Consider the following 26,314-nt stretch of genomic DNA (forward strand, 5'->3'; position numbering starts at 1 on the left):
ACTGCTGCCCAGGGAGGCAGAGGGGTGGCATTGGTGATTCAGGACTGTTTATTCTATCTCTTCAGTGCCTCTTTCAGTGATATGAAGTTAAAACCAGGTACTGTGAATACTCATTTGATTTTTGGGGTTCTTATAAAGATTTTTTTCTGATAGTTGTTAATTGAGTGTCCTTGCTGGTGGGACAATGGGTGGAGCTTTCTATTCCTCCATCTTGCTCCATTTCTCCAGAAATATTCAAAAGCCTAATGTTCTAAGAGAGTTACCAATCAAGTTTCTGATTAGCAAGCTATGATATGTAGTTGAGTAGTTATTATAGTTAAAACTACAGAGAGTGTTAACAGTGGAAGAGACTTTAGAAATGATTTAGCTTAACTCCCTTAGCAGATGAGGAAACTTAGGCTCAGAGAAGGTAAAATTCCTTTCCCATAGTCAAATCGCCGGCACTCAGGCAAGTCTAGATGAAAATTCATATCTGGCTTTTAGTCCAGTGCTGCTTTTCACCACATGCTCTGAAATAAGCTATGTTTTTGATGAATGACATGGCAGATGAAGTGACAGAGGTCTTATGTCATTTGAAATTAGAGTATTGTTTGTGTGTACGGTGTACAGTTCCTCCGAACTCAATGTCGACTTCTAACTTCTTTTGTGGAAGAAAGGTTTTTTATTTTTTTTATTCATGCCTTAAGCCTCAACCTGAAACTTTGACATTTCTCTTTGTCAATACTTACTTGTTCCCATACCTCTTTGGGGTGTCACTTGTTATAATATTTATCAAACTATGTTGTAATTTCATGTTTACTTTTCTTCTATACTAAATTTCACACCTTGTTTACATTTGTACCTTCAATGGTGACTAGCGCAGTTCCTTTCACTTTGTGTTCCACAATTATTTGTGCAGGAAATAAATGAATAAATATTATCTGATTTTAAAATAAAGCATTATGGAGTAGGTATAGGGACCAGATATCTTATTTCAGGAAGAAAAATCCGGTATCTCACTTCAGCTTCCCTATCAGGCCTAATACCATGTTCCCAAAATGATTTTTCTTAATACATTTTAACAAACATCTTTCCAGAGCCTACCCACTTAAACTTTTTTTTTTGTTCAGACTTTAGGTTCAGACAGATACGTGTTTAAATCCCAACTACATGATTTTGGGCAAGTTACTTAACCTCTGGGAACTTCACTCTCCTTATCTGAAAAATGGAGACAATATTACCTACCTTACAAGACTATTGTGAGGATTAAATGACACAATAAATAGCAAAGTATATAGTATGTTGTGTGTAGTAGGTATTCAGTAAATGCTCATTCCATTTCCCTCTTCTCCTTTACCCCATTCCTTCCTTTCCCTCCCTCCCTCACTCCCTTCCTTCCTTTCTTCTACCTGTGCTTTTTTTTTTGGAAATGAGAGAACTGCAGCATAGTCCAATTTGACTGTTTCTTACAGCAAAGATACTGTACTCGGTAAATTACCTTTACCCTCAGCTTGCCTCTAGGACAGCCTCTGTTTTCCTACACTCCTTTTTGACCAGGTTTTGCCTTCTGGTTTCCCACATTGGCTTACCTGAAATCCAGTTATTCTGCCATATGCCTGATGGTCAACAGGCATTTCACAGCAATGAGAGAGAGAGAGAGAGAGAGAGAGAGAGAAAGTGACACCTGCCAGAGACAGCAAAAACTCCAAGAGGTTGTATTGATTGCAGAAAGCTGTTTCAGAAGCAGTGTCTTTGGAATGCCATTTAAGGCCCAACTAAGAAGGAAATGGGGAAGGTTGCAGCTGGTTGTTTTTGTTGCTCTTGATTGTTAAGGATGCCATTTCATTATCTTTCAATCAGGCTTTATTGTAAAATGTTTTTAGCCAAGATTAGAATTATTTTTTTAAAGAGGCCTCATGTGAAGAAGAGCTGAACTAAGCCACATTCTTTAACTGAATTACAGAAAAGAAAATCACAAAAATAAAATTATTACCAAAACAATAACTGGAAGAAAGGGCTTCCTTTACACAGGTGATCTTGTCTCAGCTCAGAAATTGAGCTACCATGAGAAAGCAGTGTTGATACAGCTACTGGTGAGATTCAGATTAAATAATGAATGAGCTGGCCAGGAGTTAAGAAGAAAGTGTTTAAGACTGTTTTGCTCAGAGTAAGAACTTATTTTCCTCCTAATTTAGCACTAACTTGAGCCCTTTTGACCTTGAGCCCTCAGGTTGCAAAATGTTCTCTAAAACAAATTGTTATACACCTTTAAGTTGCTGCTATTGATATTCTTTCTTTTGCTTAAGGCTAAACTTTTGTTTAAGAGGGTTATGGGAGAAGGGTTAGGACCTTTGCTTAATTAGCTCAGTTGGATTCCTCTAACGCTAAGTTTCCCAACCTGGGCACTTTCAACATTTGGGGCTGGACATTTTGTTGTGGGTGGCTGTCCTAGCCATTGTAGGATGTTTAGCAGCAAACCTGACCTTCGTTCACTAGATGTTTTTAGGACGCTCCTCAGTTGTGACATATAAAAATGTCTCCTGACATCGCTAAATGTCTTCTAGGAGGCCCCAGCCTGCCCCAGCCCTGTACTTTGAGAACCACAGCTTTAATGAAACAGCTGAAAGACAGATGACTATATTGACCTCTAGACTTTGCCATGAAGTTACCATGATTCTTAAAAAAAAAAAAAATTGATCGCAAAATTTACTCTATTCCAAATTAAGTTTTTATGCATTCACTAAACATTTTACTGACTGTCTGCAAGCACTGTGCTAGGCCCTTGGGGTACATAGATAAGTATGACCTTATCCTTGCCTTAAAGGACATCGTTTCTACTACAGATAGGAAGTAATGCCTTGCTAGTTCATTTCAATTCATGGCTGTTAAGTGCAATCATGTATCTTAGGTCAATATAAGGTATAGTGGAACTGCAAAGGTGAAGTCTTCCCATTCGCTCTAGGGGAAAGGTGTCAGTTAAGGCTTTGTTGATAAAGGAGTAACCATATGAGGCTATATTTCAAGTCACCAAACAAAATTAACCTCCAGACATCTAAATATAGCATTTTGATATTGTATTTTCTGCCCGTTGTTTTAAATTTTATATGTATAACACATCATTTCTTTGATAATTCTGTTAGGATTCTCCCAAGAAACAGAATCAGTAGGACATACACACACATACATATATATACACACAAAAAAAAGATTTATAAGACATTGGCTCATGTGATTTTAGAGACTGAGAAATCCCATGATCTTCTGTATGAAAACTGGAGACCCAGAAGAGCAGCTGAAAGTATAGTTTCAGACTGAATGCAAAAGACTGACATTCCAAATCAAAACAAGCAGAGAAAGAACATTCTCCCTTACTTCTTCTTTTTGTTCTATTTAGGCCTCCTGAGGATTGGATGACACCCACTCATTTCAGGTAGAGCAATCTACACCTCCATATCTTGTCCTATCAAAGATATTCAGGAGTAGTAACACTAATGAAGCTGTCATCCATGATAACAGTACCTTCTTCTAGAATACCTTCTGAAGGACCTGCTTGAGACTGCTTTACAGTTGCCTTTTTAAGAAAAGTAGGAGTACACTCTAAAATAATGATAAAAAGTATATTATATAAATACATAAGCTGGTAATGTAGTTATTTATTATCAACTATTATACACTGTACAGAATTATATGAGCTACACTTTTAAAAGACTGGCAGCACGGTACGTTTGTTTACACCAACATCACCACAAACATGTGAGTAGTGCATTACACTATGATGTTAAGATGGCTACAGTGTCGCTAGGTGATAGGAATTTTTCAGCCCTATTATTATCTTATGGAACTACCATCATATACGTGGTCTGTTTTTGACTAAAACGTTGTTCAGTGTGTGACTCTGTGTGTGTGTGTGTGTGTGTGTGTGTGTGTGTGTGTGTGTATGCATAACAATTTTCATTTAATTGGTGGTATTCTGACTTACCCAAAACACAAATATAAACTTTTTTCTTTTCTTTTTAGAGACAGGGTCTCACTATGTTGCCCTGGCTGATCTTGAATTCCTGGGCTCATGCTATTCTTATGCCTTGGCCTCCCTAAGTGCTAGAATTACAGGTGTGAGCCACTGCACCTGGCCCGAATGTTAAATTAAAATGGTCTTTGCGTATCAAAAGCAAACAAAAGCAAACAAACAAAAAAACCAGCTAAATAGTTTGCAAAGCCAGTGTACTTTAAAACAGTAGAAAGTCAGGTAACTTAATATGGCACATAATGTTAAGGCTAGGGACTTGGCAAACTTGGTCTTTTGTTATTTTCAGGTAACTTTCATGACTGACAGGGTTCCCAAAATTGGAAATTGAATTAAGGGGTAGTAAGTCAGGCCAGGCAAGCACTGCTGGAGGGTGCTGCTTACACAGGTAGAGCTGATGTAAACAAATCTCCAAATATTAGAGAATCTAGGATTGTTTATTGTGGCAGAAAACACAATTATATTTTGAGGGTTTTTACACTTACAGTAACTGATATTGCTATTTATAAACATATTTATATTACACAGGCTCTTTTTAGCAAATATGTACATAATTATTTTATACATTTATAACTCATTTATTATAAAATTAGTCTTTACTGAAGTATAAAGAAAAATTGCCTATAATTTCACTACCCAGAGATTACCATAAACATTTTGAATATAGTCATATATACATATATATATATACACATACACACACACATATATACACATATATACACACACACTCACATATATATATATACATATATATACATATTTTTTTTTTCCGAGACAGAGTCTCACTTTGTCACCAGGCTGGAGTTCAGTGGCGCGATCGTGGCTCAGAGCAACCACCACCTCCTGGGTTCAAGTGATTCTCCTGCCTCAGTCTCCTGAGTAGCTGGGACTACAGGTGCCTGCCACCACGCCCAGCTAATTTTTTGTATTTTTAGGAGAGACGGGGTTTCACAGTGTTAGCCAACATGGTATCTATCTCCTGACCTCTTGATCAGCCCGCCTTGGCCTCCCAAAGTGTTGGGATTACAGGCGTGAGCCACCGCACCCTGCCAGTGTAGTCAGATATATATCTTTTTAAAAATTGGTATTAGCCCGTGGGCGGCGCCCACCTGGGTCGCGGAGGCCGAGGACGTGGCGCAGAAGCGGAGCCTGGTACACTTTTTTGCCAAAAGGGATAAGAAAAAGAAGGAGCGGAGCAACGGGGCGGGAGGCTGGCAGCTGGGCGGGGGCGTGGGGACCCGGCCGGGAGATGGCGGGACGGCGAGCGCATTGCGGGCCCATGGGCCGCCACTAAGGCTGTGACGAAGAACTTAGATGAATAGAAAGAATTGGAGCAATAAGAGGTTGACTACAGTGGCATCAGGGTTCAGGCAAAGCAAATAAGTGGAAAGGAAGAAGACGATAATGAAAAGAGACAAGATCCAGGTGATAACCGTGAAGAAGGTGAAGGTGGTGGTGGTATGGAAAAATCTTCAGGTCCCTGGAATAACAGCTCCGGTGCTTCCAAACCGGCAATGACTAGTGGTGTGCATAGGCCTCCTGGGGCCTCGTTAACCGCAACAAGGAAAACACCACCAGGACCACCAGAAATCTACAGCGATACACAGTTCCCATCCCTGCAGTCGACTGTCAAGCATGTAGAAAGCCGGAGCAAGTACTTAAAATGAGTGCTACCTGGAATTAAATGACTGCCTGTGGTATATCTACATCTTACTTAGGGGCATGGATTTTAAAATAAAATAAAATGGGAAGAAATGTAAATGACATCAGATGGAAATGTTTTTTTGGGATGGCTTTTAGAATAAATCCCAGCCTTTTCACCACTCTGACAGCACAGCTGGCTTGAATTTAAACCTCCACGTGGACTTGCTCCTCCGCTCTGTCTTTAAAAATGTATAAGGGACCTTTGGGAGGGCAGTGATTTACCACACTCAAGTTTCTTTACCTGATCTAGTCAGATCCACTCCCACAAAATCGATGTCAGGAGAAATCATTGACCAATGAGTAGAATTTATTTGAATGAGAAAATTGTTACCCTTGTGCATGAAGAGAGAGATGTATTATCTATCACTTGCTAAAAATGAAAGTCTTAAAAGGAATGTCATTACACAGCTTTTAACAGTTTTCTTCAAGTGTCCTGAAATAGGGTCACAGTTAATGCTATTCAATAGAAGATAGGACCCTAGAGCTTCAGGACAGCGCTCTGTGTTTTCTGTTCGAATTGAAGCCTTAAAATGGTTTGATAAGGATTTTATATACACCTCCCTGTCTACCACTCCCCAGATTCTTCTAAGGTGTGGCATTTTTAAATTCAAGGATGAATATTTTCAAAAACCCTAGTGAAGAAGAAATATTCACTGATTACATTTCTTTTCCCTTAGGGATAAAGAAATGGAGAAGAGCTTTGAAGGAGTAAGACACAAAAATAGAGGTAAGAATGAGGTTTCAAAAAACCAGGCCTTAAAACTTCTGCTAGACAGCCAGTATGCTGTGCCTGAAAATCAGAAAAGCAGCCACTCACATACAATTAAGGAATGGGCTTTGCTAGCCCTTCTGAGGTAAATAGACTAAAGGTAACCACCATGAACACCATTCATCATCTGATTTCTGCTGGATCTGCAGACACTGATGCAGACCACTCGATTTCATGACTGGCCCTATTGTACTATGGAAGTTAAAGTGTCATGACTGCTCTATGCATATTGGATTTAGGGGAATTTTCATTGTTAGGTAAATGTGTGAACTAGTTGCAACAGTGTTCTTCTGTATTTACTCTGCAAATACAAAAAAACAAAACCTGCAGCTGGTGGTCATTTCAAAATCTTTTTATGTTCAGATACTGAGCCTTCGTAAGGGTTGACTACCTCAGATTTGATGCACTCATTGTGGACTTCATGTGGATCACAACTTCTGGATAAGAAAGTTACAACTAAGGTGTCAATGTGAACCTTGAAACCAGCTCTACTGGATTCTTATCAAAAATCCTGCATAAAAAGTCAGCCATCTGGGTTCTGATCTGCTGTAAAAGATGAGGATTTAAGTGATGTTAATTAACATGTCCTGTGCCCTACCCTTAAGGAATAGGCTCTGTGGTAGGCTATGGCTACATTAGACTTCCTAGAACACACCCCTGAAAAGAACTGATGTGTTCAGATCATCTCTGTAGGGCTGTGATTTGTAGTCTAAACTTTTAGTTGTATTCTGAGGTAACCATAAAATAAATTCAACCACACTGGTGTCCACCAAGTGGGGCAAGGGGTGAAGGAGAGAATAATCTTTTTCTGGGGGGGAATTTTTTATTTGGATAGTGCTTTTTGTTTTGTTTTGTTTGTGTTCTACATTAAAGCCTTTTTTGCTTTGACTTGAAATAAGTTCTTTGGTCTATGGCCATATCACCCTGAACTTGCCAGATCTCATCTGAAATAAGTTCTTTGACAGAGCATATTGCTTGGTTAAGTAACCTGAAGTGTGCATTAGGATTGTGAAATGTCTCCTGAGTATGCGAATCCTGAGGGTGGAAGAGGGTGGAACCAAATAGCCTTTGATGTAAAGGAGATGCTGGAGGCTCAACTTCAGGTGCTGCTAATGCCTCGTCTAATCAGGTCTAAATTGTATAATAAACTGCAGTGGGAAGAATATGCTTTCTGCTGAGGCTAAGGGGTTCACTGATCTGTGCTTACAAATTCAGAGCAACATGAGCAAAACCTCAGCTAAAACCCATTTAAGTGTCATGGATTGTGCATGATCTTTGATAAGAATTCCTTATATACTTGTGCCCAAATTTTCAAGGTATTGACTATTCTAAAGATGCAGTGAATATACCAGCTAGCTCTGTTTTCAACCTTTTGGCGTGTCTTTATGTTCATTTGGAGAGTCAGGGCAAAAGACAGGTGATGTAGCACTTCTGTTTTTAATAATTACAGCTTAAAAATATCTATTAATTTTAGTTTTTGGTCCCTTAAAGGGACTTGAGGAAGCTATCCAGGATTACAGAAGAGTATCCACTTAATGAGATAGTCTGGCAGTTTCCTGGTTTTGTATCTTTGGTTCAATAGAAATATCTGAAAGTGGTAATGCAACCACTTGACGCAGAGTCCAGGTTTCTCTATAATGAATCCCTTTGGCAAATGCATGAGTTTCAGACTTGCTACTGGCAAAAGTGAAGCAAGTGGGTGAGTAAAACTATTTTGATGTGGGAGCATTTTCGGATAGGAGTTTAGTCTTAATGAAAGTATCAGTGCAGGAATTGGACTCTGAGGAGGGTTTTAGTATCTTCCAACAGGACCTGCCACCCACATCTGGGCCATAATGTTGACATTTGAGGTGGCAGGCAGGATGCCTGCCTTCTAATGTATTTGGGTGAGTAGCTGAGCCTGCTAAGGGGAGGTTGAATGATTAAACCAGAAATGGGATTCTGGTAAACTGAAGACTTTATTTGGGAGCAAAAAACCTTAAAAAATAGCCTCTTCATCATTAACTGTGTATTTTCCCTGAAAAGTATGCATTTTTTGAGGGTTATGTTACTGAAGAATGAACAGAGACAAATAAGTGGAGGTGTTATGTAAAGGCATACTGTACTCAAAATCTGAAGACCTGCAGCAGATTTAAATTCTAACTCTTATTAAAACTTTTAAAAGATTGTGAAAATATTAAAATGTACATGAATCAAGTTTTAATATACCATGTGATGGGTGGATGAGCTGTCCATTGTACCATTTGTTTGAATTCTCTGGCATGGTTTGGCAATGCAAGATCTCTGTAATATTAACAAATTCAATGAAAAGTAAATATATGGATAAAAATTGGTATTATACTATATAATGTACTGTTTTGTAAACTGTCTTTATAAAGAAAGCTTATCATGGTCATTTCCCTATTTCTCAAATATTTTTGAACAGCTGTTGTTGTCATTGCTGTGGTATTTTTATAATCTATTTAATACATGTCTTTAATACATTCAATGAATTTATTTAATAAATCCCCTATTTCAAATTTAGGTAACTTTCAATTGTTAAGCACTATACATTGTTGCAGTGAACCTACTTTTACTTAGCTATTTGTATTCTCTCTGATAACATCTTTAAGATTGATTCCTAGAAATTAAGTTGCTACATCATAGATCAGATATAGTTTGAAAGTTGTCTAATTTCTTTCTGTATAAATTTTCTATTGCTACTATAACAAATTACCACAAACTGGCCAGGCATGGTGGCTCATGCCTGTAATCCCAGCACTTTGTGAGGTCGAGGCAGGAAGATCACTTGAGGCCAGGAGTTTGAGGCCAGTCTGGCCAACATGGCAAAACCCCATCTCTACTAAAAATACAACAATTAGGTGGGTGTGGTGGCCCACACCTGTAATCCAAGCTACTCAGGAGGCTGAGGCGTGACAATCGCTTGAACAGGGTAGATGGAGGTTGCAGTGATCCAAGATTGTGCCACTGTATTCAGCCTGGGTGACAGAGTGAGACACTGTCTCAAACAAAACAAAAACAAATTGCCACAAACTTATTGATTTTAAACAATACAGATTTATGTTCTTAACAGTCCTGTAGGTCTGCAGGGTTGCATTACTACTGGAGGCCCTGAGTGATAAATGGTTTATAAGCCCGTGGAATACATTTTCATTCTTTAATCCATCATTATTCTCCTTTTGGTTTTTAGGTTCTAGCAGCTGCCTGCATTTCTTGGTTTATAGTCCCTTCTTCTATCTTTAATGACAATAGTGTAGCATCTTCTAATTTTTTTCCTTCCTCTCTTTCTCACCTCTGCTTCCTCCATCATTTCATCTCCTTGTCTTACTCTGATGTTTCTGCCTTCATCTTCCTCTGTAAGGATCCTTGTGATTACATTAAGCCCACATTGATATGGCTAATCCAGGATAATCCCCCTATCACAAGAGTCTTAATCACATCTGCAAAACCCCCTTTGTCATGTGATCAACATGCATAGGGTCTGGAGATTAAGTTGTGGATATTTTGGAGAAACATTATTCTATTTAGTGAACAATCCGAAAAGATTTTACCAATATATAATCCTATTAGCAATTTATGAGAGTACTTTTACACTAAAACTTAACTAACTCTGGGTATTAAAATTTTCTTAAAGATTAATGTGATAGGGAAAATGGTGATTTTTTTTTCAGTGTTAATTTGAGTACTAGTAAAGCCATTTTGTTCATATGTTTGTTGACAATTTAAATTTATTGTTTTGTTGCAAATCAAAACCACAATGAGATACCACCTTACTCCTACAAGAATGGCCATAATCAAAAAATAAAAATGAATAGATGTTGGCATGGGTGTGGTGAAAAGGGAACACTTTTACACTGCTGGTGGGAATGTAAACTAGCACAATCAATTTTATGAAAACAGTGTGGAGATTCCTTAAAGAACTAAAAGTCGAATTATCATATGATCCAGCAATCCCACTACTGGGTATCTACCCAGAAGGAAAGAAGTCATTATACAAAAAAGATACTTGCACACACATATTTATAGCAGCATAATTCACAATGCAAAAATAGGGAATCACCCCAAGTGCCCATTAATCAACTAGCAGATAAAGAAATTGTGGTATATATACCATGGAATACTATTCAGCCATAAAAAGGAATGAAATAATGGCATTTGCAGCAACCTGAATGAAATTGGAGACCATTATTCTAAGTGAAGTAGCTCATGAATGGAAAATCAATATGTTCTCATTCTTAAGTGGACCCTAAGCTATAAGGATGCAAAGGCATAAGAATGATACAGTGGACTTTGGGAACTTGGGGGAAAGGGTGGGGGGTGGGTGAGGGATTAAAGACTATACATTGGGTATGGTGTACACTACTTGGGTGATGGGTGTACCAGAATCTCAGAAGTCACCACTAATTGTCTTTTTATTTTTAAAATCAGTTTGTCAGGATGTCCATTCTTTGTTAGTCACATATATTGTAAAATTTAGTTTAATTAAAAAAAATTGAGATTGTGTGTGTGTGTGTGTGTGTGTGTGTGTGTGTGTGTGCTGGGCATGGTGACTCATACCTGTAATCCCAGCACTTTGGGAGGCTGGGATGAGTGGATCACCTGAGCTCAGGAGTTCGAGACCAGCCTAGCCAACCATGTGAAACCCCTTCTTTATTAAAAATACAAAAAAATTAGCTGGGCATGGTGGCAGGCACCTATAGGCCCAGCTACTTGGGGGGCTGAGGCAGGAGAATCACTCAAACCTGGGAGATGGAGGTTGCAGTGAGCTGAGATTCTGCCACTGCACTCCAGCCTGGCAGACAAAGCGAGACTCCGTCTCAAAAAAAGAAAAAAAAGAGAGAGAGAGAGAGAGAGAGATAGTGTATTTATATAATTGTTAAAATCTTCTGTAGTCCATCAGTGTTTCTTATTGTCATTTTTTAATGCTTAGTTCATTCTCACCATCTTGTAAGATTATGTAAATATTAATCTGTATCAACACCTAGATTTGATATATTTTCATTTTATATATTTAGTATTTTCAATGATTTTGAAATTAATTTTTGGTTTTCCATGAAGAAGAGATACAACTTTGTATCCAACAAATTAACCTGTGTCATCCTGTGATCACAAAATCAATTTCTTTATCATATATCATGTATATCAATTTCATAAATGTTTCTGGGGTTTCTAATCATTCAATTTATCTATTTGTGTCTTTTTGGGTCAATACTTCACAAAACAATTTTCTAGTTTTCTGTTATCTTTTAATAATTGCCAGTTCAGATTTATCCTCCTTCAGTGATTTATATTTTAAAATTGTGTTTCTATCACGGTTAAATTCTCCTATGTTTGATAGGAACTGTACTTGTTCCATGAATTAATATGGGGAGAATAAACTTTTTTTTTAAAGATGGGGTTTCACTGTGTTGGTCAGGCTGGTCTTGAACTCCCGGCCTCAGGTCTTGGCCTCCAAAGTGCTTGGATTACAGGCATGAGCCACCACACCTGGCCAAGAATAAACTTTATTTAATACTGAATCTTTTTATCTAGAAACTTGAGATAGCCATTTATTTATTTAAGTCCCTTTTTAGGTCACTTCAAGTTTCATTGTTTTCTTCATATAGGACCTCAATTCATTTCATAATACACTTATTCCTATGTATTTTATATTTTTTGTTTATATTCTGAGTAGGATTTTCCATTACGTTTTCTAACTGGTTATTATAGGAATATAGAAAAACTCTTGAATTTTAAATACTTATTTTGTTATCAAAAATCTTACCGGGCTCTCTTATTAATCTTTTTTGTTTCATTTTCTTCTATTCCATTTTTAGTTAGCAGTATCATGTGGAAATACAAATAATTTTGATTCTGTGTACAATAGTTACAGTTCACATTTTGTTTCCTGCCTTATTATACTGTCTGAAAATTTCAAGTTGGTCTTAAATAATTGTTGCTAGGGGGCTTCTTTGCCTTGCCGTTATGGAAATGTCTGCAATATACCAAAGGATCTTCCTTTTCCATGGCAGACGTTGGTCCTGGGGCACTATTTCCTGCTGAGAATACAGTAAGCTTAAGAATTCACATAGTACTTTGGGTAAGCACTAGTAGCCAGCTGAAAACGACATGCATAAAGGAACCTCTATCCCCTCCTCTTCTCTTGCCCTGTTTTACCATTAAGTATGAGCTTAGCTGTTCCTAATTAGTGAAGTGTTTTATCAGAAACACGCTCTAAATTAGGTCAGATGTTCTATTTTGTACATCTAGTGATAGTTATTACAGTACTATATTTCTTTTTCTTTTTTGAGACAGAGTCTTGCACTGTCACCCAGGCCGGAGTGCAATGGCTCAATCTGGGCTCACTGCAAGCTCTGTCTCCCAAATTCATATGATTTCCTGCCTCAGCCTCCTGCGTAGCTGGGATTACGGGCTCCCACCACCAGACCTGGCTACTTCTTTTGTATTTTTAGTAGAGATGGGGTTTCACTATGTTGGCTAGACTGGTCTCAAACTCCTGACCTCGTGATCTGCTCGCCTTGGACTCCTAAAGTCCTGAGATTACAGACATGAGCCACCACACCCAGCCAGTACTATATTTCTTAAATCTTCTACCCTCTTTGAATTCTTGAGATAAACTCTACTTGGCCAAGGTGACTTGTTCTTTTAATATTCTCCTATAGTTGACTTGGTGGAATTCTACTTAGTATTTTTATTGCTATGTTGATAAATGAGCTTGGTTTAAGATCTATTTTTGTACTCTATTTGTCATATCTAGCTTATAAAAACTAGATTATGCAGTTTAAAAATTACTCTTGTTCTTTGAAAGTTTGCAAGAACTTTTGCAGTGATTATATTTGAAAAACTTACAAAAATTTTCTGATTATTGTATTTTTTCTTGTTTTATTTTATTTCCAGGAAATTATTGATCTAAGTAAGATTTAAAATATGTTTACATAGGGTTACACATAGAGCTCTAAGACAGTTTACAAAATATCATAAACATCTGTTATCTCCTTTTTCCTATTTCTAATTTTGTATGTTTGGGTTCATTTTTATTTGTGGATTCACGTTTTTAGAAAATTGTATATTTGATTGGATTTTCTCCTCAGACTTCTTCCATTTATTTATTCACTCATGCATTCATTCAGAACTAATGTTTCAAGCCAGCATTATATGCAGATTACTCTATTGGACACTAGAGGCTCAGTGGGGCAATGGTTAGTCATGGTCTCTGTCCTGTGGAACTTCTAGTCTAGTGAGGTATACAGGCAGTGAACAAGTTAAATGCAGTAAGTCCTAGAGTATCAGGAAATATACTAGGAAGAGTTAACCCATATTAGTGTCAAGGAAACCTCTCTGAAAGAAAGAAGAAACCCTAGAAAGAAGGTTTAATCTATGAAAGACTTAGTCATTTAGATGTTATTTAGGAGAATTCCATTCCAGGTTGAGAAAATGTTCTGAGGCAGAAAATAAAACTAAATGAGACCAATGGGGCTGGGGCATAAGAAAATTCTTCTTCTTCTTTTTTTGAAAAGAGACAATAAAAGAAGGTTTTTTTTTTTTTTATTCAAAGGTATAACTGGATAAGTAGATTTGTTTACAACCATTCTTGTGAAATACTTTTTAAAAAAATACGACCAACTTCTTTGCAAATAGCAGACACATACCTCAACTATGAAGACCTAATTTTTGGTGGATTATGTACATGATTAGGCAGAAATAGGCAAGCTCACACTGGTAGATAAACTATCAAATACTCAGTCAAAACTCCGTTTGTGGCCCCCACTTCTTGATTGATTTCTATTCCCACTTCGTCTTCTACCATCCGGTCAACTTCCTGATCAACTCCTTTGTCGACTCTGTCTACCTGACCGGCCTGAATGGCCCGACCGGCCACTTGACCAGCCACTCCTCTGTCTGGAATTAGAAGATGTGTTTCCATCATAATATTCTTCAATTTCAGGTAATTTGGCTGGCACTGAAAGTATCCAGTCGGAATCATGCCACTCTGCCTGTAACCTTTCTGACTCAGTTGTAGGAATATCAAAGCAAACTTCCATATTTCCTTTGAGGAGGCACATTCTGGTAATCTGAGACACTGCATTACTACTTAGCTTTCTGTTCAGTTCTTTCCAAGCAGAGCTGACATCCTGTATTTCCTCTAGGCTTTCCAGAGTCATGGTCACAAATCCCTTATCAGAGGTGATTAAAGATCGTGGTTCAAAGCTTGATGCACCAGAAATGTGGGCTAAGGCTGCAGCCAATGCATCCACTGCCCCTTTCTTTTCTATCAGTCTTTGAGCTGATGGTCGGAAAAAATCAACAGCAGCATAAGAAACGGAAGCCAGAGACCTGATGGCATCCATGCTTTTAGATAATCCATTGTAGAAGGAACACCTACACGTTTAAAAGTAATTCCTGCTTTTTGCTCCACATATCTTAGTTGACCTCTTTCTCTTGGTTGATAAAAACATATACAAATTCCTGTCCATCCAGCTCTACCTGTGCATCCAGAGCGATGGATATAGAACTCACCATCCTGAGGAGTAGAACTTTAAATAACCAGGTCAACTTCAGGAGTGTCCAAACCACGGGCAGCCACATTGGTTGTCACCAAAACTTTAAAACTACCTTCTCTGAAGCCCTTTAGTGTAATTTCTCTTTGTGACTGTGCAATGTCCCCATGTAAACAGTGGGCATTCTGCTTTATGTGTGGATTCATGGCCATTTCAGTTACATTCTTCTTGGTCTCACAGAAAATAGTAGCCCTCCCTTCAGACCCACTGTAGACTTGAAGGGCATCTCCAATAACTGCTGACCTCTGAGACCAATGACACTGGATGGCCAAATGTTCCACAGTGGTTGCAGCCTTTTGAGTCATTTTTCCAAGAAGAAAATTCTTCTTTTTTCTTTGACTAATATTTGGATTTCTGCTTTTATTGATATTATTCCCCTTTTCTATTATTCTTATGTTTAATTGCTTCTTGATTACTCATTTTTCCCTTTATCATTCTCTCTTTAGTTCAGTTTGCTAAAAACAAATTTAAGGCTATACAGTTCCCTTTAAGTATCATTTAGGCTTCAGTCATAATTTGTAATTTCACATTTTGTTATTTTTTAAATAGTCTTTATTTGTAGTCTGAATTCCTTTGTGGACTAAGAAGTATTTAGCAAACAATTTAAGGTAATATATGACTATAGTAGGATAGGAAAGGTAATATCTTTTTCTCATCCATTATGGAGTCTTATGGTTGTGACTTTTATAATGAAAGACAAATTAACAAGAGAAAAACATAGAAATTTATTTAATGTAAGTTTTTTTTCAACTTTTAAGTTCAGGGGTACATGTGCAGTGTGTGCAGGTTTGTTAATAGGTAAATGTGTGCTATGGTGGTTTACTGCACAGATCATTCCATCACCCAGGTATTAAGTCCAGCATCCATTAGCTGTTCTTCTGATGGTCTCCTGTGTTCCTCCACCCTGACAGGTGCCCAGCATGTGTTGTTCCCCTCCATGTGTCCATGTGATCTCATCATTCAGCTCCAACTTATAAGTGAGAATACGTGGTTTTTTGTTTTCTGTTCCTGTGTTAGTTTGTTGAGGATAATGCCTTCCAACTCCATCCATGTCCCTGCAAAGGACATGATCTCGTTCCTTTTTATGACTGTGTTGTATTCCATGGTGTATCCGTACCATATTTTCTTTATCCAGCCTACCATTAATGGGCATTTAGGTTGATTCCATGACTTTGCTATTGTGAATAGTGCTGCAATGAACATACATGTGCATATATCTTCATAATAGAATGATTTCTATTTCTTTGGGTATATACCTGGTAATGAGATTTCTGGGTAAAATGCTATTTCTGCCTCTAGGTGTTTGAGGAGTCACTGCACTGTGTTCCACATGGTTGAACTAATTTACACTCCCACCAGCAGTGTAAAAGTGTTCCTTTTTCTCCACAACCTTGCCAGCATCTGTTGCTTTTTGACTTTTTAATAATTGCCAATCTGATTGGTGTGAGGTGGTATCTCATTGTGGTTTTGATTTGCATTGATCAGTGATGTTGAGCTTTTCTCATATGTTTGTGGCCACATGTATGTCTTTTTTTGAGAAGTGTCTGTTTATGTCCTTTGCCCATTTTTTAATGGGGTTCTTTGATTTTTTTCTTGAAAATATGTTTAAGTTCCTTGTAGATTCTGCTTATTTAATATAAGTTTTACGTGACCTGAGAGCCTTCAGAAATAAAGATTCACAGACAACTTAGGCTGCTCTTAATGCTAAAAAATAGCTCAAATACTTTCAGAACAATAGTACCACCCAGCAGCTGGGATTCTTTTCTTATTCGCCTTCTGTCTTGAATTTTTTTTATTCAGATACTTGGATTGGAAGTAATCTTAAACCTTTGGAGTTCAAGACTTTTTAAAAATGGCTAAGTAAATAATCTCCACATGTAAAAGGCCACTGATGCCTACTTCTGTTTAGAGCAACTGTTTCATTCAGCTGCTGAGGGGCTTCAAGACAGCTGACCAGAGACATCTCCTACTCACCTCCTCCACAAAGAAGAACCTAAATAGTGAGTAGATAATCACACTTAAAATAGATCATCCAGGAGCAAACGCTGGAATTCAATGAAGAAGTGACAGAAAACACCTAAAGCAAGGAAGAATAAGAAAGAGAAGCAACCTACTTCCAGGATCAGCTGGGAGCCAGGAGAGACTCCCCAGTGCAGGGAAAGGTTAGTGAGAGACCTCCAGTGGGCCCCATTCCCACTATGAACTCCTGCAATTTTAGCCATGGGAGAGGGCCTCAACTCTTGCAGACCTTGAAACTAACATAGGAAATTGCCTGGAGACTACATAGTGGCACTGCTCCTGGGTCCCACACACTCCCAGAGACCTAAGCAGCTACAGCAACGTGCCATTTTGAGATCCCAATGCCAGTAGACTACACCTCACCCTGGGTCCCAACAGCACCTGCATTTACCCATCCCTAGAGCCTCACTGACATCCTTTGCATGCAGCCACTGCTGGAGCTACCTCAGATGCTAGGGCCCGAGTGCAGGCCACAGACTGCAACTGCCTCCAGCAGTGAAGCCACTGTGCAGTTTCACATGCCTAGATAGAGTTTCCTGCCCATGGCTATTATTGCTGTGGACTGCTGCATGTGGACTAAAGCATGTGTGGAACACAAGTGGAACACAAAGCATCAGCAAGTCAAGCACAGGCTGATGCTATTAGGGCTGAACTGCGAGTGAAGCACATTTCTCACTCCCCTGTGTACAACTGATGCCACTGAAAGCAACCCTGGCCTCCTCAGTTTCAAGGCTGTAGTGTATCCCTGAATACTCTGCCAGGGGCCTGGGGAATCACCCCTTCTCTGCCTACCACAGTCAGTGTCTGCACACACCATTGAGAGGCCTGAAGTCAAGTCTGCCTTGTGTAGCTTCACACCCCACCCCTCAGGGCTAGAAAACACAGTCCCAAAGTCTGGAGAATTATACAGCCCAGGCCACCCCTGTTGGTACCTAAGTACCTCTCTTGAGGTGTTGAGGTTGGACCTACCCACCCTGCTACTACTATTACAGCTGGAACCTACCTTCATGTGCCATTTGTGGCCTGGAGACTAGTCTGCCCAGCTAATTGCAATCACCATTAACACCAGTATGCACCACTTGGGATGCAGAGGGTTTACCTGCCACTGCTACTGCCATTACTCATGCTATGCCTTCTACTCAGAGGCCTGATAACCTGTTGTTCAGCTCACTGCTGCCATCATTGGCATCTGAACAAGCAGCCTATAGGCCTAAGAACCAGCCTGGCTGGACCAGCTACTACTGGTGCCAGCCTACACCACACTGGGGCCCCAAAGGCAGACATACTCAGCCCAACTGCTGCCATCATTGGGACCTGAAGACTGGCCCACCTGGTATTCACATTCCCGAAAAACTTCACAGCCTCTACTAATAACCACACTCTAAGCCATTGAGGAAATAAGACTCGACTAACACTATTTACAGCTAAAGAATTATACCAAGACTACTACTGCATCCACCCAGAATAATAGTCAAAATGCCCTACCCAACACTGCAAAACATTGTCAGGAAAATTTCCTCCCTTACAAAAGTAAATTCAAAAAAATGGAGGAAGCAACTATTAGACCAGATGCACAGATATCAATATAACGGCACAGAAAACATTAAAAAATAAAGAAATGTGACACCTCCAAAGGAACACAATAATTCTCCAGCGATAAATTCCAGTCAAAATTAAATTTATAAACTCTGAAAAATTCAAAATATTGATTTTAAGGAAGCTTAGTAGAAGACAAGAGAACACTGAAAAACAATAAAAAAAAGAAAAATTCAGGATATGAATGAGAAATTTATCAAAGAGATAGATATCATAAAAAAGAGCCAAACAGAAATTCTGGGAATAAAAGACTCATCAAATAAAATACAAAATACATTTGAAAGCATCCACAATAGACTAGATCAAATAAAAGAAAAATCTGAAACTTGAAGACAGGTCTTTTGAAATAACCCAGTCAAAAAAAATAAGGAAAAAGAAAAAAAAAATAATGGACAGAGACTTTCTGACATATGCAACTCCATGAAGTGGCCAATTAGTCAAAATTTTGGAGTCCCAGAAGGCAAAGAGAAAATGAAAGGGATAAAAAACCTATTTAGGCCAAGTGTGGTGGTTCAAACCTGTAATTCCAGCACTTTGGGAGGCAAAGGTAGGTGGATTGTTTGAGCCCAGGATTTTGAGACCAACCTGGGCAACCTGGAAAACCCCTATCTCCAAAAAGAAAAGAAAAGAAAAAATTAGCTGGGCTTGGTGTCACAGACTTGTAGTCCCAGCTACTCAGGAGACAAAGATGGGAGGATTGCTTGAGCCCAGGAGGTGTAGGTTGCAGTGAGCCAAGACCATACCAGTGTACTCCAGCCTGGGTGGCAGAGTGAGACCCTGTCTCAAAGAAAAAATAAATAAAAAATAAAATGTATTTAATTAAAGTAATAGATGAAAACTTCCCAAGTGTAGCAAGAGATTTAGACATACAGATTCAGGGGGCTCTTAGATTCTCCACTGCACTTTATAGCCAAAATGTCTAAAGTCAAAACAAAGAGAGAATTCTAAAACAGAAAGAGAAAAGCATCTAGTCACCTATGAAGGAACCCCCATCACACTAACAGTGGATTTCTCAGGAGAAATCTTACAGACCAGGAGAAAATAGAATGATATATTCAAAATATTGAAAAAAACCTCTGCCAGTCTCAGATTCTAAACACAGCAAAGTTAGCCTTCATAAATGAAGGATAAATAAAGTCTTTCCTAGACAAGCAAAAGCTAAGGGAATTCATTACCACTGGACCAGAGCTACAAGAAATGCTTAAGGAATCCTACACCTGGAAGTGAAAGAACAATATTTATCATCATGGAAGCACATGAAAATATAAAACCTACACATAGACCAAACACACAAACAGGGGAGAGAAAAAACTCAAATGCTGCCACTATATAAAACCATCAAACCACAACGAGAGAGAGAGAGAGAGAGAGAGAACAATCAGAGATCAATTAATAAAATGGCAGAAATAAGCCATCACATATCAGTATGAGGGAATCTGTGGGGATCGCTCCCGTGTGAGGCCCCTAGGAAATGGGCCTTGCCATACGGTGAGCTTGAGCCCAGACACAGATCCCTGGTTGGGGGAGTTGAGCTGAGGGAAAGCAGGAACCAAGAGAGGAACTGTATGTTATTCAAAATAATTAACAGACATTACTTTATGGATATGAGGACTTGCAAGGCATTGTGACCACTTTTGGCTCCTTATGGTTTACTGCTTGATTGTGTTCATTTTGGACCCTTGTTACCTTCATTGTAAAATATTAACTTAGGTATTTACACTTGGTAACTTACTTACCATAACTTACTGGGTGTAACTGTAACTTACCATAGCTTACAGGGCGTGACTGTAACTTACTTACCTTGACCTATTGGGTGTAAACTACTTACTGGAAGTAACATACTTACTGGGCGTAACCTACTTACTGGACTTAACTTACTTACTGGGCGTAACTTAGTGGGTGTAACTTGCTTACTATAACTTAAGTACGTTGATCTGGTGTAAACAACTTTGACTTCAGAAAAGTATATAATGAAACGTATTGTAAAAATAAAATTGCTGCTTGGACATAGCCTAAGCCATCCCTCCAGACTCTGCTTTACTATTTTCTTTTACTTCCACGCACTCTCTCCCTCAGGTTGAACGAGACATCTACGTTGGCGGTCTTGGGGACTCCCGCAGGTTCGTAGTCCCCCGGCAGACGTGCTGGACCCCAACATCAGTAATAACCTTGAAAATAAACAGATTAAACTTCCCATTTAGAAAATATAGTCTTGCTGAATGGATAATAAAACATGACCCAACTGTATGCTGCCTACAAGAAAGTCATGTCATCTGTAAAGATACATAAAGACTGAAAGTAAAGGTATGAAAAAGATTTTTCATGCAAATGGAAACCAAAGTAAACACAACTAGCTATACTTACATCAGATAAAACAGACTTTAAGTCAAAAACAGCAAAAAGAGACAAAAAGGGTTATTATATAATGATAAAGGGATTAATTCTGCAAGTGGATATAACAATTATAAAAGTAAATGCACCCAACGCTAGGGTACCCACACATATAAAGCAAATATTATTAGATTTAAAGGGTGACATAGACTTCAATAAAATAAAATCAGAGACTTCAACACCCCACTGTTGGGTTCAGGGGTTCAGGGGAGCCCTTGGTTCCCTTGAGAGGATGTTTCCCCAGGTTCTTGTCCTGTCACTCCCCAAGAATGGGAGAGGAGACCACAGTACTGCGTACTTGTAAAAGTAAATGCCAGACTCAAAAGGGTTTGTAGAAAGTGATTTCTTTAGGCAGAGAGAGAAGACTTACACTAACAGCGTATGGAAGTGGGACCCCAGAGGGGAAATCCAGGAGGGGAAAGAGATTTCCCATTTTGTGGAAGGGGATTCCAAAGAGCTGGAAATCCAGTGTGGGTGAAGGAACAGGGGAATTTATCCTGGGAGAAATTCCCACCTATCCAAGTTCCTTTGGCCAATAAAAGGAGTTCCTTTAAACGTCCGCTGGGGTGATTGACTCTTAGTTTCTTCCTGCTCCCCTGAAATTTAAACATAAACGATTAAATCTCCTGGATGGAGAGAGATGGAAGGGAGGCATGGCGCTGGGAAGTTCTTGCCCTTCAAACAATGCCCCCTTGTGGACCCGGAAAGAGAACACATTCCCTCACCACTCAGCATTAGACAGATCATCTAGGCAGAAAATAAACAAAGAAACGTTAGATTTAAACTGCACATTAAACTAAGTGGATCTGACAGACTTTACAGAACATTTTATCCAACAGCTATAGAATATACATTTTCCTCATTAGAACATCAAACATTCTCCAAGATAGACTATATATTAGGACACAAAACATCTCAATACATTTTAAATAACTAAAATCATTTAAACTATCTTCTTAGACTACAATGGAATAAAACTAGAAATCAATAACAAGACAAACAATGATGAAAGAAATTGTAGAGAATGCAAACAAAGGGAAAGGCATCCCATGTTCATTCATCAAAAGAACTAACATCATTAAAATGACCATATTACTCAAAGCAATCTAAAAATTCAATGCAATCCCTATCTAAACACCAATTTCATTTTTCACAGAATTAAAAAAAAAATCCTAAAATTTATATGGAACAAAACAAAAAAGCCCAAATAGCCAAAGCAATCCTGAGCAAAAAGAATGAAGCTGGAGGCATCACACTACCTGACTTCAGAATATATTACAAGGGTACAATAACCAAAACAGAATGGTATTGGTATAAAAACAGACACATAGATTAATGGAACAGAATAGATAATCTAGAAATATATCCACATATTTACAACCAGCTTATTTCCTTCCTTCCTTCCTTGAAGGACAAAGTGTTATGTTATAATGGTAATAAATTAGGAGGACCTTGGCAAGGCTGTTTTTTCAGATTCTTCTTGGTATCCCTATGACATTCCTTTCCTCTGGGTATAGGACAAGACACTGATCACATAATGGTATTCATGGGCGAAGGGAAGGAGAAGGCCGAGAGTGACTTTGCTGGCTTTTATGACCTGTTTCAGGGAAGAAGGGAGTGGGGAAAGTAAAGTAGTTTTCCTGCTTTCCACTGTTTTCTCGAATACCTAAGTGCTATATTTTGGGAACACTATCAGTGCTAGAAAGAATTTATGGTAAAAAGGTATTACTGGCCTAACCAGGGAATGTTTTATGGATCTTTAGCTAGATCAACCTAATATATGAGGGCTCCTTGTTTTTCTTAATCTTCTCAAATTCCTTTTTACCAGAGATCTCCTTCTTTTAAAACTTTTTTTCTGAGATGGGCTTAACTTGTTTTCACAGATTTATACTTCTAGACTTTAAAAAACTTTTTTCTTATCCTCCTTAGATAATCATTAACTACAAATTTTCATTGTTGCCAACCAGAACAATTACTGAATTGTCTACATTTTCATCACATTAATTCATATATACACTGATACTATATCAAATTATATCACTTATTAGGTTGCTTTATAGGTTTTTTTATTTTTCAGAGGAAAAATGTTTTTATATAAGGGTAAAATTAGTAGGCTGTTATGTGTCCATGAATCATTTTTCCCAATGGTAAATAATGCTAAAATTATTTTTCTTTAGATGAAAAGAGATGACTTCAGTGACTTTTCTTTTATAATTCAGTGTGAAGCTAGCTCGAAGCTATCTTTGAATGCAACTCAATGTGATGTGCCTGCCTGAGGCAACTGACATTTCAGATAGTGATTCTTTTCACCCCAAAGCAAGAAGGTCTGCTCTTTTCTGTAGTTAGAGCTATTTTAATGAAGTTAATTTAAGAGGTCAAAATCCAACTTGTGACTTCTCAGATTCTTTCATTTGCATTACAGATCATTTAAGGGAAAAAGGAGCAACTGACTAAAAGATGTTGGAGAAGGACTAGAGTAAAACATTATTAATGTGAACTGTTAGTTTTGAAAATCTGATCATTTAGACAGAGGTAATGAATGCCATTGGACAAAATGCTTTACAATGGAAATCAGTAAGAGTTCATTGGGGAGATTAAAATATTCACTAGAACAGAATTTTTAATCACTATCAGTATCTGGGAATACCAATTACATGATGCCCAGATCACATTATAAACAACTCCTTTCTGTTTTTCAGGCCAAGGGGTAAACGAAGTGAGTCTTGATCATCTGGTCTTGTGCATCACTCTGTTGGTCACTGCATGAATGGATGCTGGAAACCCCATACAGTAAGTCTTCATTTCATGTCCTTGATAAGATTCTTGGAAACCTTGCAACTTTAGAAGAAACTACTTATAACAAAACAAATTTTACCATAGGCTGATATAAACCAAAGTTAAGTTTTAAGGTATATTTCTAATCACAAAAACATCACTAAACTTTAAATTTTTTAAATTTTACTTTTTGTTTTTGAGACAGGGGCTTCCTCTGTTGTCTAGACGGGAGTGCAGTGGTGTGATCATAGCTCACTGTCACTTTGATCTCCCAGGCTCAAGTGATCCTCCCACCTCAGCCTCCTGAGTGACTAAGACTACCATTATGCACCACCATGCCCAGCTAATTTAAAAAAAATTTTTTTTTGGAGAGATAGGCTCTCACTGTGTTTTCCAGACTGGTCTCAAACTCCTGGCCTCCCAAAGTGCTGGGATTACAGGCATGAGCAACCATCATAACCAGCCACTAAACTTTTAAATAAAGACACAAAACACTTTTAATATTAAGCATTAAAATACATGTGAACTATTCATAGATTAATAAACACAAGCAAGATAATTACCCAGTTTTTGGTGAATCGGTAAGTGATGGTGGTCATAATGGTTGTTAAGTCAAGGAACATCTCCTACTATCACACAGTTAAAAAACTGACAAACAGGATAGGTGCTCTGCACTTTCTTAGCTCATCATTTATTTTCATCTATCTGTATAATTACCACCTACATCATGAATTTTTATTTGATAATAATTTGTATTCATTCATCCATTTTTCAACTTGCTTATTAGAGTTCAAGGTCTGGGGTGGCCAGAGCCTATCCTGGTAGCTCAGGGCATAAAGTGAGAGCCGATCCTGACAGGATGTCATTCCATCACAGGGTGCACTCATCCTCATGCTCAATCAGACTGACACCATTTAAATACACCAATTACACACACATGTACAGCTTTGAGATATGGGAGGAAACGAGAGTGCCCAGAGAAAACCCATACAAATATGGGGAGAGTGTGCTAACTTCAAACAGACAGTGGTCCCACTTGGAATTGATTTTTTTTTCTCATCAATGTTATAACAAAATGATATTGAATGAACCAACATTATTCAAAGTTCTGCTGTACCAATATTTATTGATTATCTGGGCAGTATCGTTCAGAGGACATAAAGTAAAATCAATATGTGGTATACTTTCTTAAAGATAATTTTGTTTTAAAAATATAATTTGTCAAAAAGCATATTGAAGTGAATAGATTACTTTGTTGTAGAATATTACTGGGTTTTGTCAGTTGTCATTTTAGTTCTTAAATGGGTATTGATCATGTATTTGAATTTCTAACAATTTTCTTGCAAACAAATGGAGGAATAAAAGCATACTCTCTCTTTCAAAACAGCAAGTAAGCAAACAAAATCGCAAGCCAATAACTAATGAACATGCATATCTACAGCTCCTGTCAGCTCCCCGATAAGATGAAAAAGAGTGAGAGATTTATTAATGGTACAGTTGTTGTTTTTTTTTGTTTTTTGTCTACTTATGTTTGGGTAGGTCTATCATACTACAGGTATGTATTCATGGACAAATGATCAGTCTCTTGATATTGAAAAGCATTGAGTATCAGCTGTGGAGGGAGATAGAAAGACAGCAATGGACCCAAGCCACACAAGTTTTAAGTTTATAGATACCGTACGTCTTTTTCTTGTTCCAGAATTTCATTACATTTGTATTTCTCTGAGAGGTGGCATACAATTTTATAATCAAGAGGAACAAGATAGAATGTTTTGTGCTTTCTGCTGTAGTTTCTCATTTGTGGTTTTAATCGTTGGACCAGTACAGTAGGTAAATAAATGGCTTTAATTCTGAAGAATTAAGACATGAACAATATATGAATGCAGAAGATAGAGGCTGGAGCTCTTCTTACGTAGGAAAACTAGTCAGCCTTCACACATTCTTACTGAACTCCAAGTTAATGAACTCCATCGGTAAAAGATAAAAAAAGTGGTGCTTCTTTCCTTCTTTACTATATGGCTAGTTATTTTTACTTTCCCATATAATAGGAATGATTATATAAATAGCATTTGTCTCTAATAGTGAAATGAGCATTGTATAGAGAATGAGAAGAACTGGATTTAAACATGAGACTATGGTTAATTAAATGTGTAATTTTATCAAAAGTTATACATTTAAACTCCCTGGTGTTAGTTTTTTTTAAGTGAATATATTATAACACAAAATTTCTAAATTCTCCAGCTTATCTCTAAATTATCTAATATCTAGTCCAGATTCAAATTTCCCTAAGTGACCTAAGATGTGTCTTTAGAGATTTTGTAAAAATATAAAACCAATACAAATTAATAAATTCCATGTAATTTTTTGTCATTTTGGATTTTGAAACAGTTTTCAAAGTCCTATCATAATGACTCCATGACGATAATGGAATATCCCATATTCTGAATTTGTCTGATTGTTTCCTCATACTGAGATTTAAATTCTTTCTTTATCTGT

The 26,314-nt window shown here is 37.9% G+C and overlaps 1 protein-coding gene and 2 pseudogenes across 21 annotated transcripts in view; 2 read left to right on the forward strand and 1 right to left on the reverse strand.

Moving 5' to 3' along the window:
• Positions 1-26,314, forward strand: part of MSH4 (mutS homolog 4) — a 296,009-nt gene that overhangs the window by 136,826 nt on the left and 132,869 nt on the right. For 9 of the 21 annotated variants that reach the window (XR_013520182.1, XR_013520181.1, XR_013520184.1 and 6 more), the window contains exons 18-21: positions 6,388-6,437; positions 16,838-17,199; positions 20,729-20,956; positions 23,743-23,833. Coding sequence is in view for 2 of the 21 variants with exons in the window: in XM_078332252.1 (XP_078188378.1) it covers positions 6,388-6,393 (6 nt within the window). In the remaining 19 variants the exon portion in view is untranslated. The other 12 variants (XR_013520196.1, XR_013520195.1, XR_013520197.1 and 9 more) reach the window with 5 other exon arrangements.
• LOC100385116 (protein CDV3 homolog pseudogene) lies at positions 5,054-5,752 on the forward strand (annotated as a pseudogene).
• Positions 14,023-15,372, reverse strand: LOC100385470 (ATP-dependent RNA helicase DDX50 pseudogene; annotated as a pseudogene).

The sequence above is a fragment of the Callithrix jacchus genome, chromosome 7, assembly GCF_049354715.1.
Source record: "Callithrix jacchus isolate 240 chromosome 7, calJac240_pri, whole genome shotgun sequence".
Taxonomy (NCBI): Eukaryota; Metazoa; Chordata; class Mammalia; order Primates; family Cebidae; genus Callithrix; species Callithrix jacchus.